Raw genomic sequence first — 15,621 nt, 5'->3', positions numbered from 1 at the left:
CGCCCCGGCTGGCCGCAAGCCCCGCCCCAAGCGCGCGCGCTAGCCCGGTACTTCGCCCCGCCCCCCCCGGGCTCCTCCTTCTCGGCCGCCGTTGCGCCGCTCTGCGCGGCAGGAAGATGGCGGCGCAACAGCAGGACCGTGAGGGTGGTGCGCAGCTGGCTGGGCCCGCAGCGGAGGCCGACCCGCTGGGCCGCTTTACGTGTCCCGTGTGTTTAGAGGTGTACGAGAAGCCGGTGCAAGTGCCCTGCGGTCACGTGTAAGGGGCGAGCCGGGGTCCGGTCGCCGGGCAACCTGATTAGGAGGGGTGCGGCGGGGAGTGTCTGGGGCGGAAGCGCTAGGACCGGGCTAGAGGGTTCTTTTCCCCGGGCCCTCCGGGCACCTGAAGGTCGGTGGAAGTCGGCGGGGCGCTCTTGTCGCTTCCAAGTATTCCGCGGTTTTTTGAGCGCCTGCTGTGTTCCAGGCGGCCTGTCAGGCTCCTCACCCGCGATAGTGGAGTCGCACCCTGCTGGGGATTAGGTAGGGTCTGAGGTGGGCCTTTGGTGGGGCTCCTGTCCGACTCATTCGGTAGAGCGTGTGACTTGTGATCTTGGGGTCGTCAGTTCGAGCCCCACGTTGGGCGTAGAGTTTACTTAAAAAAATAAAGTCGGACTTTGGACCTTGGACAGCCACGGTTTCTCTTGAATAATCTGTGCATTGCTCCTGAAGTATGGTACACGTATGGCGTCGTGTATCCAGCTCTACCAAGTAATTCGAACGTGCACTGAAGTTGGAAAAACGCTGAAGTAGACTAAAAGAACAAAAGGGAAGTCTTGGTAATAGATTTCACCGGTCTGCCATTAACTGTGAAAGGGGTTGGGAGTTGCAGAAAGCTCTTTTAGTATTCCTACTTGTGTACGGGCTTTGCTGCATTTTGTTTGAAATTGAGCCTCCAGGGCCTGCATGTTGCTGATGCATTGGTTGTGACGCTACGGGAGAGGGGTGTGAAAGTGACCAGTACAGACTTTGGGCTGGGCTACGTGCCTTGACGTTGCGGGATTTGAATCTAAGCCTTGCTCCATCAGGCATACCAACACCTAAGCTGAAAGAACTGTAGAAAATGTGGCTACTTCTTGCTGCTGGGTGTTGGCTTTTCCTCAGTGGCCTCCCACAGTGCTTATCTTGGGCATTACCTTGGCATTGGTTTTAGGACATCTTTGTTGGAGAGTAGACGCAACAGGCTCCTGCTGGGCCACAGGTATTTTTACTCCTCCAGCAGCACCGCAGGGGAAGAGGGTTGACAGCCATTTTGCAGGTGAGGGGACTGAGGCTTACGTAGGGCAGACTCACCATTGTCTAACTCTTCCCAGATGAACTGCAGGTGTTTCCTTGCCAGCCCAGAAAATAATTTGGCACCTGGTAAGGGCTCCCCAGCCACACTGACTGCTTTTTGCTTCTTCAGGTATTCTAAGTTCTTTCTAGCTTTAGGCTGTTCCCACTTGCGGTTCAGTTAGCCTGGAACGCTTCCTGCCCCATCTGCACTTCCCCTGTCAGCTACCCCAAATCCTTTCCGGACTTCAAGTCCCAGTTTAACTTCCCTTATCATCATTCCTACTTAAATTACGTCCTTGCTTCACTCCCGGCCCTTCCTTCCTCCCCTTCTTCCTTGCGGAGAGCCAAACTTAGGGATCATGAGGGCAGTGGCCATATTTGTGTTGCCCCTTTCTGTATCCCCAGTGCCTGGCACAGTGTCTGAGCTTCCATCTTCCAGTTTTACATTCAACACACTAAAATATCTGTATGCCCACCATGTGCCAGGTTCTTGGGGGCATGGTAAGAAACAAGGTGATTCTGCCTTCAAAGTTTACAATCCAGTGAATTGATGATAAATTAGGCTAACAGGTGTTAAAACTATTGTGAAAATTCAGTATGCAGTGGGAGGGTCTTATAGGGATCAAACTGGTGTGTTTGGGAGTGATCAGGTAATGAATGGATGGATGACATAAGAGATTGGTGGTGGAGGCTAGATAGTGTTCTCATTGAGTCATCTTTTCCTTGGATCAGCCTTTACTACTTTTGCCTGATTTTGGATTAATTCATTGGATTTCATTCACAATTAATATTTATAAAGAGGCTTGACCCAGCACAGTTCACCGATGGAAGAACAGCAGAAGTTGAGATTTCCTTGAGCCACGTGAACCTTTCCTAGGTCAGAGGTCAAGGGGCAGTACTGGGTTTCTTGGCTCTTCTCTGTACTCACCATCCTGGTTCCATGTGTTCATCAGTTCGTGCTGATTAAAGACAGATGGATGCACCTCTGTGAGGGCAGTACAAGTCCCCCTTAGTTCCAGCCAAGTGCTTTTTTGCTCAGCCTAGTTAGTATTACATTTTTGCTAACTTTCTTGCTTGGAAACCAGCATCATTGTAGCTTTTGCTGGGTGAGGCATTGAGTTTTTATAAAACTTTATTTCAGGCCATGAATGACTGTGTCCCTCCAGTTAAGTGGAATATAGCTGGAGAAGGGCAGGTGGCTGGAAGCCCAAGAGAAGGCTGAACTAGATCAAGACCTGTGAAAAAGGAAAGAGAAACCAAAAGCAAGCCCAAGACTCGGGGACTGTTTAAAAGCAGGCTTGCATGGTGGGCATGACTCAGGCACAGAGTGGCTGGTGAACGTTTGGTCAGCGAGCTGTATCCTGGTGTGTGCTTGAAGGCTTGAAGCTGCCTTTTTCTACCAGCTGGGCTTGGTTTCTCTGGGACCTCTGCTGTCTTGGGTTCCTCTTGTGATCTGCCTTTGAGAAGAGTTACAATAAATGGTGCCTGCAAGGCCCTGTCTGCCTCTCCAGCCTAACCACTTGCCCTCTCCCGGTGGTCTACCCATCATGGTCCCAGAGGGCTCCCTTTCTGCTTTGTAGAACTCCCTTTGTACTTCATATATAATCTCTTTGTGGAGCTCTTTGTGTCCACGTCTGGGTGACTGTCTCCTCCTCTTAGCTCAAATATCTTAGCTCAAAGATCGCCTCCTCAAAGAAGCTCAGTATCCTCCACCTCGGCTGATCTCTGCTCGTCTTATTTCCTTCCTGTACGTAATCACAAATGTCAGAATTAACATTTGTGTCTTTCTCCACTTTGGAATATAAGCATCAAGAAGACACGGATTTTGTTTACTTCTCCACTGTGCTCTCAGTGGTGAAGCACTAGACTCATCCTGTGCCAGACTGGCCTGTTTTGTGCAGCAGTGTTAACATCTAGTTTTATGACAAAAAGGAAGAAAACCCTTAGAGACAGTAAAAATTTGTCAGTGCACAGGTTAGCTTTCCTGAGTTCTTCCTGGTGGGTTTTGTTATCTTACCTTAAACCTGTTGGGTATGTAGCCAGGCTGTTTTCGTGCAGTGTTATCCTCTCTCACTGTGTACCACCGCTCACCATCACTCCCTGCATAGTTTTCAGCATAGAAACTTGGCCTTCTTTGACTTTTCTTCTCCAAATTCAGTGAGTTCCCAAGTCCTACTGACTCCACTCTGAATCATTTCCTGAGTTAATTCTCTGTTGCCTTAGGCCGTTAGAATTCCTTGCCTTAGCCATCTGCTTGGTTTCTACTTTTCGGCTCCTGTCTTTTCTCACCTTAAAAAAAAAAAAAAAAAAAAAATTGAAAACCAACAACTCTCATCCATGATAACCTCAGCTGTTTTTCTAAAACTCGGACTTGGCCTTGTTGATATCTTTAAACATCTGGGTTCCTACTGTTTGTGAGGAAAGGGGTTAGACTTTTATTAGGTGCCTCATGAATTTTTAAGTCTAAGTGCCTGGAATCTTCTTACTTACCTCTGCCAGCTGAGCTCTTTTTAAAGCTCTTTCGTGAACGCTGCCTCTGAAGACTTACCAGCCCTGTCCTCCTTGGGTCACAGCGAGGTGGTCTTATCTTTGTCTTCTCATAGAACTTTGCCTTCACCTCTAAGGATAGCGCCTCCTGTTTGTGGTGCTTGACACAGGACTGAGGCTCTGCTGCATGTATTCCATCCCAGTAATCCCAGAGGTGGCTACCACCATCCCCATTTCATAGAGGAGAAACTGAGGTTCAGGAAACCCCACCAAGATCCCTCAGTGGCCAGTGCTAAGGTGTGAAGACTGTGCCACAACACCTTTCACTGTGTGTCTTGACAGTGTGTGTTTGTTTCTGTTGGTGGACCTGTGTGTTTCTGGCAGGACACTCCCCCCTCCCCTTTCTGGCCTGGGAGGACTCAGTATCTGAATCAGGAAGAGGGAGCAATATGTTTTTATAATCCATTATTCATTGATGTCTTTTTAAAAGTTGATCCATTTTTGTTGTCTTGTCTCCACAATGCATGACGCTGGTTCTCTGTGTGTCTTGTTCTAGCTTTTGCTCTGCATGCCTGCAGGAATGTCTGAAGCCGAAGAAGCCTGTCTGTGGGGTGTGTCGCAGCGCTCTGGCCCCTGGCGTCCGAGCTGCGGAGCTCGAGCGGCAGATTGAGAGCACAGAGACTTCTTGCCATGGCTGCCGTAAAAATGTATGTGGAAGTAAAATGGAAGAGTCAGTGTCTTTTTGTGACGAGAGGGGGTAAAACGCAGAGCTGTTGCCACATTGTTTCTGAAGTTAGAGCTTGACTAGGTGACTAACAGCACGTGTGCATGCTAGTTATCAGTGGCAATGGCTGTGCTGTTCCATTTTAGTGACCATATTGGTTTTACTTTGTTTTTTTTTTTAAGAGTTCGTTTAGTGTATTCATATATTGTAGCTTTGAAAACCATAGGAGTGAGTTATCCCAGTTTCTTCCCCTATAAAAGAGCCACTTTCCCCAAAGCATTATGGGTATAATGGTAGGATGCTATTTCTTAATTTTTTTAAATATAAAATGAGATCAGCATCTCAGAAAAGCTACCTGCTGTCATGAGTTTAAGGGGAGATGTTACAATCTCTATCATCATGGACATAAAAGATACTTGAAGTTTTTTAGTACTTGATAGGGAGAGATCATGACATAAAGGTCATTATGAAATTACGTGATTGTAAGAGCAATACTTAACATTTGAAATGCATCCATGCTCTTTTGTATAATCGTATTAGAATCAAATGTATTTATTTCACCATCTATATAAAGGAGAAATACTACTGTTTTATTTCCTAAGAGATACAGCCTTATAGGTTTTGAAATCATGATTTTGTTTATTTTGGACTTTACAAACACAAAATAATGTAGGTGTGTTCCTTACTCCAGAGATTACCTCTTGAAAAGTGATTTAATTTAGAAGGGCAAAACATTTTCTGCGCTTTGACAAATACACGTAAGGTTTTTACAAACACCTGTGTAGGAATTTCACAAAATAGGAGCATACTATATAATTCTAGAACTTTTTCTCACTTTTTAAAAAATTTTTTCACTTAATGAAACTTCACTTGCTAGACATGTCAGTTTCATTTCTTTAACCACATTAGTATGGATGGCTGTGAATGGATATTCTTTTTTTTTTTTTTTTTTAAAGATTTTTATTTATTTATTTGAGAGAGAGACAGTGGGAGAGAGCATGAGCGAGGAGAAGGTCAGAGGGAGAAGCAGACTCCCCATGGAGCTGGGAGCCTGATGCGGGACTCGATCCCGGGACTCCGGGATCATGACCTGAGCTGAAGGCAGTCATCCAACCAACTGAGCCACCCAGGCGTCCCTGGATATTCTTTATTTACTTCCTTTCCGAGTGATTTAACACTAGGGGTACAAGGTGGTTATCATTCTGAATAGGACTATTTCCCATCCCTTTTAATTGGGAGCTCTTTGGTTGGTGGTCTGAAGTCAAGTTCTTTAGCTGGAGGTAAGACAGAAAGGAGCATTACGGTAAGCCAGAGCTCAAATAATGAAGCTTTCTTTTTTTCTTGTGGTTTCCTTTAATTTTGAAACTCAGGATATTAAAATGAAATTACCCGTTACTTTATGCATGCATGATGGGTTTTTTGGTTTTTTTTTTTTTTTTCTGTATACTTTTGATTTTTCTCCATTTTTAAAGATTAGTGATTGTATTGCATTTCCAAGTGTCCTAAACCTCCAGAAATGTTTATCTTCCCTTTATCTCTCCTCTTCATTCCTTATGCTTTTTCTTTCCTTTTAGAACACCTGCAATGAAGCATTCTTTCTCTTTCCATCTTGCAAAGACTAGATTTTATAAGAGAAATAAAACTCAGATTTCGGGTTTTTTTTTTTTTTTTTTTTTTTAAAGATCATTTATCACTATCTGGCATTCTGTACTTTAACTAAAATTGCTGGTCTTTATCTCTTCTACTTAAATGATTACTTTTTACTGCTACGCATAACAAAAGTGGTTCTTGGCTTGCTGTGAGGAGACTAGTTTAAACACTATGTGGAAAACTGAAATCTTCCCTGGGTTTGGAGTATGTGAGCAGAGAGCATACCTTGAATAAAAGCAAACTTCTAGGAGAGTTACTTTGAGTGGAAGCAGTTGTCCTGGATTGGGCAGGTCAGACATCAGCCTTGGTATTAACAAATACCTTGCAACAAATGTGCTTTCAGCCCCTGTCAGCATAGCCAGGAGTCTGGTGAGATTGTTTGCCAAGGTGGTACAGGTCTGGTTTTCATCTTGATCTTGCTTTGGGACTCTGTTGGCCCTGACTAACTTATGGGCTCTGATTCTTCCTGTCCAAGTTTTTACTATCCAAGATCCGGGCCCACGTGGCTACCTGTTCCAAATACCAGAATTACATCATGGAAGGTGTGAAGGCCACCACCAAGGATGCCTCCCTTCAGCCAAGGTAAGTGACTCAGAACACTCCCTTGGGCAGAGGTCGGCTGTTGCTATGAGGACAGTGGACACTTGGCATGTTCAAGGGTTTCGTTGTAGGAGTTTGGGCAAGTGGAGGTATAATTGCTAACCTGGCTACACCTGATATCAGTTTTTGTTTTGGGGGTGGGGTGTGGAGGGCTCCGATGCTCACTTCATTTATTAGCTCCGCTGTTACTTTCAACACTTGACCTGATTCTGAAGTAATTGTCAGAATCCCTATCATAACACACTGAATGTTGCTCCTTTTTTGGAGGGTACAGTGGATAAAGTGTGGAAAAGTACTCAGAGAAGTTTTTTCTCCCGCCTTTCATCTTCCAGGAATGTCCCAAACCGTTACACATTTCCTTGCCCTTACTGTCCCGAGAAGAACTTTGATCAAGAAGGACTAGTGGAACACTGCAAGTTATCCCATAGCACGGATACCAAATCTGTGGTAAGAGGAACTAGGTTTTGTTGTTTTCCTTTTTATGAAAAAAAGTCAAACTTACAGAAAAATGAACAGGATTAGTACAGTGAACGCCTGTGTGCCCTTCACCTGGATTCACAGATTAATAACATTTTACCCTGTTTGCTTAATGATACTCTATACGTACTTATTTTTTGCTAACCATTCAGTATTAAGTTAAAGATATCATGACTTTTTGGTCCTACTCACTTCAGCGTGTTATCTCCTAAGAACAATAACATTTTCTTACAAAATCACATTTTTGTGTTTGTCACACCCAGCAAATGTAACATTGACACAATTTAATCCGAATTCATGTTTAAATTTTAACAGTTGTAGAGGCGCCTGGCTGGCTCAGTCTCGGTAGAGCATGTGACCCCTGTTCTCAGGGTTGTGAGTTCAAGCCCCATGTTGGCCATAGAGATTACTTTAAAAAAATAAAAAGTGGAATACCCTGAAATTTTAATAATTGTAATATCCTTCATAGCAGTATTATTCTGCCCCCAAATGCTGGATCTTTGTGCTTCATGTAGCTGTCATGTCTCTGGTGCTCGGCTTTGCTTCGCCTTGCATTACCTTGACATTTTTAAAGAGAACAAGCCAGTTGTTTTGTAAAATGTCCTTCAATTTGTGTTTGATTTCTCATCATTCCATAAGCCATGTGTCCTCTGGGTGCTACATCCAGGGTCACGTGGTGTCTGTTGGCCCTGTGGTTGGTAATGTTACCTTGGATCCCTTGGTGTCTGTGAGGTTTGTCCTCTGTGAAGCTACCATTTTCTGTTTGAAAGTAGTTTGTAGTTGTGGAGAAACAGAATGTGTATGAAATTATTAGGAAAGTGCTTATCAGTCTTGTGACTGATCGCAGACTGGCCTGTAGTTCTGTTTTGTTTTAATGTTTGGATGTGGTCCATGTCAGCAGGATTACCCCTTCCTCTTTTTTCCCCCCAAGTAAGCTCTGTGCCCAACGTGGAGCTTGAACTCACAATCCGAGATTAAGAGTCATGCACTCCACTGACTGAGCCAGCCAGGTGCCCCCTTGCCTCTAAATGTCATTGACAGACTAGGTCTTTTTTTTTTTTTTTTTTTTTTTTTTAGATTTTATTTATTTATTTGACAGAGAAATCACAGGCAGAGAGGTGGGCAAGGGTGGGGAAAGCAGGCTCCCTGCTGAGCAGAGAGCCCCAGGTGGGGTTCGATCCCAGGACCCTGAGATCATGACCTGAGCTGAAGGTAGAGGCTCAACCCACTGAGCCACCGAGGTGCCCCGACAGGCTAGGTCTTGATACAGCCTCCTCCATAGTTTTTTTCAGTTTTCCATTTATCTCAGACTGTTCTCCTGAACTGTATACTTAGTTCTTTGGTCACATTTCAGCTCCCTTGCCTTAAAAGGTGATACATGGACTTTAGAATGTGCATGAGCTTTTGTGAATAGGATTAGGCCTGGTGGCATTCTTTTTGTTTGTTTGTTTTTGGGTGTTTTTTGCAAATTTTAAGATACACCTGACCTTTTTGAGAATACATTAGGTCTTCTCTAGTCTTACCAGGTCACATTCCAGTTAGTACAGCCACGTTTTACATGGGGCTCCCTGAGTTCTTTACTGTTGTGCTATGACAGATTTGACAGATAAATTCCCTCTTGTCTGCTTTTCCCAACACTCCTCACTAGGGAACCTGGCAAGCTGGGTTCACTGTAAGTCATTTTCAGCCAGGCCCTGTTGCTGCTAGGCACACATGCTGTCTGGTAACTGTTCTGGGGACTCTGTTCGCATTAAGTTCCTGGCATGAGCCGTCCTCATCTTTTCCAGGCAACACTGAATCCTGCTTTTAACTGAGTTCAGAGTATCAGGTGTGAATTCCTTTCTTCTTTCTTCCTCCTTCTGTCTCAGGAGCTCTCTGATCTACCCCTGAGGTCACAGACTGGCAGTCTATGGGATATGTCTAGACTATACACGTTTTACCTTCCCTTTTAACCTTTAAAAACCAGAAGATTCTCTGTCTTGATACTCTGCATTTGAGAAACTGGAAGTTCTGGCAAGAGCCAACTGGCCTAGAGTAGTTGCTGCCCCTCTAAATGGGATGGGCTTACATCTGTCCTCCTTTGCTCATGGGCCTTACTAATCTGGTCCCTGTGAGCACTTGAATTGGCAACCCTTATTCCTTGTCCTTAACATTCCTTTTTGTGTTGAGGAAGAGGCTCCTTTCCAAGTCTGGCTCTGCCGGGATCCTCAGGCTCACAGAGGACTGAGCAGAGGGCCCAGCCCAAAGTAAGAGTTACCCCTGTTCCTGCAGCTTACCCTGCCCACTGTCTTGTCTTACCTCAGCTTCACTATTTACCCACGCCTGACTTGTTTTCCTGCAGACATGCCCATCTTCCTTGGCTCCGTGGTGAGAGGAATACTCGATCTGTTCTCTCCCTAGATAATGTTCAGTTGATCTTTTCCCTCAAGCTTGTTGTTTTCCAGCTGCTGCTCTTTGAACCCATTTTTGTCTCCCCTCCAGATTCAGCCTCCACCCCTGCTGAGTCATGTTCTCTGTGGTCCCAGCTGACTTATTGAGTCCTTGCTGTCACCTCTTTGCATTTTTTTTTTTTTCTTCTTAAGATTTTATTTATTTATTTGACATAGAAAGTGGATGCACAAGCAAGGGGAGCTGCAGAGGGAGAGGGAGAGGGCTTGATCCCAGGACCCTGGGATCATGACCTGAGCCAAAGGCAGACAGACACTTGACTGACTGAGCCACCCAGGCACCCCCACCCCATCTTTGCAATTTTTAAAATGTTTTCTTTGTGTGTAGTCCATTTATGGTAAAAAGTGTCTCTCTGGCCCCTTCCCCCTAGTTTCGCGGCTCCCTTCGATATCATTAGTTCCCAGTATTTCTTTACATTCTTGCATTTTATTCTGTTTGGATATGGTAAATGCATTATGTTGCCATTTGCCATTTTTATTTAATAGAGGTCAGCCTGATATAAAACTAAAACTCCACACTATGGTGACCTGCCAGCCTCTCATGAGAGATCACAGAGAATTGATTGTTCTCAAAAATAAACAGCCTCACCACTTGATGCTAATATTTGTCTTTCTAACATTTATATCTTTATTACATAGATGACTTTGGAAATTTCTGTAGGCAGATGCCAACCTGAAATGGGCGTTGAACCTGCTATTTCTCTGTGATGCCAGAGTAGCTTCGCAGTGCGCTTTCTTTGCCGACAGTGGGCAAGATAAGAGTTATGTTCTGTGAAAAATACCTGAAGCCAGGGTTTCAGCTCTTCCTTCAAGATGTTTTAGTTGTGATTCTTTTTTTTTTTTTTTAAAGATTTTATTTATTTGACAGAGATCACAAGTAGGCAGAGGCAGGCAGAGAGAGGAGGAAGCAGGGTCCCCACTGAGCAGAGAGCCGGATGCGGGGCTCAATCCCAGGACCCTGAGATCGTGACCTGAGCCGAAGGCAGAGGCTTTAACCCACTGAGCCACCCAGGCGCCCCTTTAGTTGTGATTCTTAACGACCGACCACTCAAAAGCAAGTGTGAAGAGACACACTACCCACCTGCCCCCACTGCATATTTTCTGTTAAAGTTTGCCAGACAAGCTTAACTGTTTTGATGATTATAAGAATGATAACGGATGTGAAGTAAAGTGCAGAGACTGGAATTCATTTCCTACCGCCATCCTGCCCCGTAGTTTTTAGAAGGGAATAAACGAAGAAGTTTGTGTGCCGTCCAAGCCAAGTGGCTTGACTGTGTTGCCGAGCTGGTTAGCTGCAGAGCCAGTACTGGAACCCGGGTGAGATAGCGCGTCTGTCTTTCACATACCTCATTTTTTGCCAAAATAAGTGTGCCAAACTAAAATCTAGGTGTTGGGGATAAGGGACGGGTCATCAAAGTATTACCCACTTTTCCGTAGGTTGGAAGTTCCATTCTGTTGCACGCTAAGTTTTACAGTGCAGACATACTTTTTTTTTTTTTTAAAGATTTTATTTATTTGAGTGGCATAGATCACAGGTGGGCAGAGAGGCAGGCAGAGAGAGAGGAGGAAGCAGGCTCCCCGCTGAGCAGAGAGCCTGATGCGGACTCGATCCCAGGACCCTGGGATCATGACCTGAGCCAAAGGCAAAGGCTTAACCCACTGAGCCACCCAGGTGTCCCCAGACATAAATTTTTAACACATCTTTGCCTGTGTTTATAAAATATTGTCTTAGATCTGGGTTAATTTGGTTAAAGGTTAAGGGCATTCATAAATTTGATAGTGCTAGAGTACTCTGTGGTTTCTGGTACTGCAACCTACTTTTCTCTTTTTCCCCCTCTTTTGGCTTTCTGAAATCCTTCTGGTTCTTTTGTCTCTGTTGAAGCCTCTCTTCCACCAGCTGTTGGCCCTCTGTTCTGTCTCCTTTCCATCTACAGACTCCTTACCTGTTAATGTTTCAGCCCTTCCCATTGGAAGCCATCTCCTGTTTAGTCTCTGGACCTGACCCACCTTCCAGCCCCATAGCTGCGGCTTCCAGCCCAGCTCCTTCCACAAAGGAGTCTTCCACCGTTTCAGACCGATCTCTTGCCACCCCCTTTCGTCACCCCATCTTCCTTGTAAGCAGTGGGGTTCCATTTCCAAGCCGACCACTTAGGCCTGCTGCTCCTCCCGGCCCCGCTCCTCTCTGTCCGTATCTGGATTTTGTGTTCTAAGCAGACTGATCACCTGGCTGTTGGCCTATCCTGCTGCCTCCTGGCCTCTCCTCTGTGACGCTGCCTGTCTGCCAGAGCACCCTTTCATGTTCTCTTTGTCCTTCCAGATCCCTCCCTGTTTTCAAAGCCCAAATTGACTTCTTACATGAGGGCTTTTCAGCCTCAACCCTCTCTTCTAAGCTTTGACTGTGTAAAAACAGCACAGAAGGCTGTGTTTTACTTCCTCAAGATATGGTTTGTCTGTCATTTCCTGGGTTTTCTTTGTCCTTTTGGATCATTTTGTCTGCTGGGTCAGATGGCCAGAGTTTAGGCCACGACTGGGCTAACACATGGCCTGGTCACAGTAGGGGGTCAGAAAAGGGTGGTGTCATGCTTAAAGCCTTTATGCAGTCTCAGCTGTCATTTGACCAGAGGAGGAGGCTGACTGTTCTCTGGGATACAAACATGCATAGGAAGGAGTGGCCAGGCCCTAACCCCACCTGTCAGGAAAGCTGTCCTGGAGGAAAGGAGGCCAGATACAGGCCACAGAGGGCTAAGGTCAGCTCAGATGTCAGTTGCCTAAGACTGTGCTTCTTTGTTGAAAGGTTTGCCCGATATGTGCCTCAATGCCCTGGGGGGACCCCAACTACCGCAGCGCCAACTTCATAGAGCACATCCAGCGCCGGCACCAGTTTTCTTACGACACTTTTGTGGTGAGTCTGGAGCCCGGGCCCTGATCCTTCCCTTGGGAGACCAGCGCAAGGATCTCCCTTCTCTTACCTGGAGAACTGTGTGTCCCGTTGTTGAGTTTTGTCACTGGTGTGATTGGGCTCCCTGGAACAGCAGCTGTGTGGTCCGTACTCGCAAACCTGGTGAGTGGCCAGAGCCTTTGTTGTGTCGTATTTAAGAAGGTGGACTGGCCAGTCATCTGCGGTGACACATAGTGAAAGCTTGCTCCCTGGGTTTTTTCCCAAAAATGTTTCCTACTTCCTTTTGGTATGTGTAGTTTTTTACCTGTTATGTAACCTGGCTTAGGACCCCAAAGGTCAGATGCTCATGCGGACCAGACTTGTAACGGCAGTGGTCCTCGTGAGCATTCGCAAGCTGTCGGGTATCCAGCCCGTCCGGTCCAGCTGATCGTTAGCGTGTGGAGGTAGAGGGATAGTACTGCCTGTCTCCTCCACCTGCCCCAGCAAGCTGGGAAGGCAGAATGTCGTAAGAAGTATCACATATTTTTTTAAAAGACTTGAGGTCAAACGAAACACATCCACTCGCCAGAGGTGTTCATCCAGCTTGTATCCTTTCCCAAGAGCTAAGCGGTTTTGAAGGGACCCACTGTTGTCTTGGCATAATAGTAATGGGTGAATTTGGCCACCTGTTTTTCAAAGTAAATGGCCGGTTTACAGATACATGTCGTGAGGGTCTTAGAGTAGCATTCAGTCTTAACGGCTATATTTCAGGACCTGAGAATGAAAGCGTGACTCTTTCCTAAGTTGTCACAAAATATTTATTCTCAGTCTAAGAGAGGGTCTGAGGTTTAGACTTCAAAATAATTGGCCTTTTTGTGAGTGCTGTGAAGAGGAATAAGGTTCCCAAGTTCTACCCAAGTAGATAATTAGGCCTCATTGAATCAAAAAGGCAAATTTGACTCCAGTGTACTCCCCTTTGAGTACTTGGCCTGTGACCTTCTTCATGCACGTGCCCTCTGGTCCTCATAGTCCCTGTCTGAGGGAGCCATCAGGATTTTCATCGTCAGGCTGGGGCAGCAGAGGCACAGAGAGATCAAGTGAGCAGTTTGCCCCCAGTTCTATGGCCAGCATTGCACCCTGGAGCCGGGATCGGCCCTGGGTCGGTCACCTCTAGAGCCCAACGTCCCCGGGCTACACCGCTTCTCCTACTGAACGTGAGTCTGCAGCTGTAACCAGTGCTGAAGCCGCGTGTCTGTGTTTTGCCCACAGGATTACGATGTCGACGAAGAGGACATGATGAATCAGGTGTTGCAGCGTTCCATCATCGATCAGTGAGCAGTTCTGCTGTCCGTCTCCTGTTCCAGAGCTTCCATTGTGTGTGAGGCGTGGAACATGTGACTCATACACCTTAAATGTACAACGGACCTGGAAGTGAGCTGTGGTGTTAGCATAGGGTCCCTTCTGACAGGAAAAGAGGTCTCCAGGTCAGAGCCGTCCTTTCCTTTGGGATCTTCCCTCCTGTTCATTCTGTCACGTGTCCGGTCTCTGCTCCTCAGCTCCTCAGCTCCTTCTTAGAGCTTCTGCTTCCTCTTCCGGAGGAGAATCCAGCTTCTCCACCTGTCCTTGTTTCACACATGTTCCTCCCATCTAGTGTTCATCTCCCAGGTCCTCTGAGCCAGCCAGGACCTTTCCTGGGTCATGAATAGCACAAATGAGACCAGCATTTCCTCTCCTTGTTCCCGAGGTGTGTGTGTGTCATCGCCAACAGAGCTCCTTTTGTCCTCTGGGAATTCTTGTTCGTTGCCAAAAGCTGGAGTTTTACCTCTTGGGAAGCGTTTCAGAAGGCCTGTTAGGGTGAATGTTCTGGGTTTAGCATGAGCTGATGCTGGAAGTTTTGATTAGTGATATTTTCCCACCACTCCTGCACACCCTTAGAATTAACTGGTTCAGTCTTAAATGCCTGCATGGTGCCTTTTTAGGATAAGGTGTAACCATCCATTTTTAGTGAGAATAAGTGTTTCTAGGTTAGGAAAGTTAAACTCCAATTATCCATAAGCGGGGAGGAGGGTCAGCTAAGAGGGCCGTAGCTTTTTGGTTCTGATTTTCAGCCTAATGCTGTGTTTTTAAATGACTGAGTCATGTTTACCTCTCTCTTTGGGAGCCTGCTTACGTTTCTGTCCTCGAAGCACGAGAAGGAGTCCTCAGATGAATAAGAAGGAAGATGTTTAGGGGCTCCAGTGGATACTATAGTTATTTTATCTTTTATTTGGTAACTTAGATTAAACTGAGTATTGCTTTTCTATCACAAATGGTTTCCTTATGAAACTGGTTTCTGCGTGTAAATCAGTGTGTGAAAACCTGCCTTCTAAAGCAGAGGTTATAGGAAATCTAGTATCCCAGCCTGCTGTCTCTTTTTGACAAGACACACTGTTCAGAAGCGAAACACGTCTCCTCTGAGCACTTGTTGATGGCAACTGTCTTCTGGAAGCTTGCTTTGTTAATAGCTCAAGAAACGTGAAGTTCACCATGTTTCACGAATATTAATAAATACAGGGCTACGAGCTGTCGGTTTAATCTGTAGGACCAGAACCTTTGATTGACCAAAAGGCCTGTGGCTTTAGGTTCACTTTTTTGTGTCAGACCTCTTTACGCTGAGCACGGAAAGTTATTCTGGTCAGTAGCTGAGGTTGCAAGTGACCGCGTGCTTTGGGCCTGTGTGTACTGCTATGGTGGGCCTCTCCCTCTGCCAGTAGGGGCTGCAAATGCCTTGTTCCCAGCAAAGACAGGGCCCTTTGGGGGCAAAGTAATGTTTTCTAAAGTGATATTGTTTGGGAGGGCTCAAATGTTAAGGTCGTGTCTTCACTGTCATTTCTGGAAAAAGTTCACTCTGACCTCCCTGAAGTGAGAGGTCTAAGTTTGGAGGGAAATTTGACCAAGCTGTCATTTGAGGGAATGGATGAGAGTGTGTCCATTTCACTGGTGGTACCAAGAAACTGATTTCCTTGTATTAAGTGCACTTCATGTATTTCTAATAAGATGACTTTCCAGAA

General features: G+C 45.8%; 1 protein-coding gene across 1 annotated transcript; it reads left to right on the top strand.

Annotated features, from left to right (window-relative positions):
- The first annotated feature begins 78 nt into the window (after positions 1-78).
- On the top strand, positions 79-14,119 carry RNF114 (ring finger protein 114). Its single transcript, XM_032878992.1, has 6 exons — positions 79-256; positions 4,352-4,502; positions 6,645-6,751; positions 7,102-7,216; positions 12,488-12,595; positions 13,841-14,119. Exons 1-6 carry the CDS (start codon positions 117-119, stop codon positions 13,904-13,906), a joined length of 687 nt encoding a protein of 228 aa, XP_032734883.1. The 5' UTR covers positions 79-116; the 3' UTR covers positions 13,907-14,119.
- Positions 14,120-15,621: the final 1,502 nt, after the last annotated feature.

The sequence above is a fragment of the Lontra canadensis genome, unplaced genomic scaffold, assembly GCF_010015895.1.
Source record: "Lontra canadensis isolate GAN:19392208 unplaced genomic scaffold, GSC_riverotter_1.0 scaffold65, whole genome shotgun sequence".
In the NCBI taxonomy this organism is placed as follows: Eukaryota; Metazoa; Chordata; class Mammalia; order Carnivora; family Mustelidae; genus Lontra; species Lontra canadensis.
Note: the sequence above shows the minus strand (reverse complement) of the source record. Positions and strands in the feature narration are given on the sequence as shown.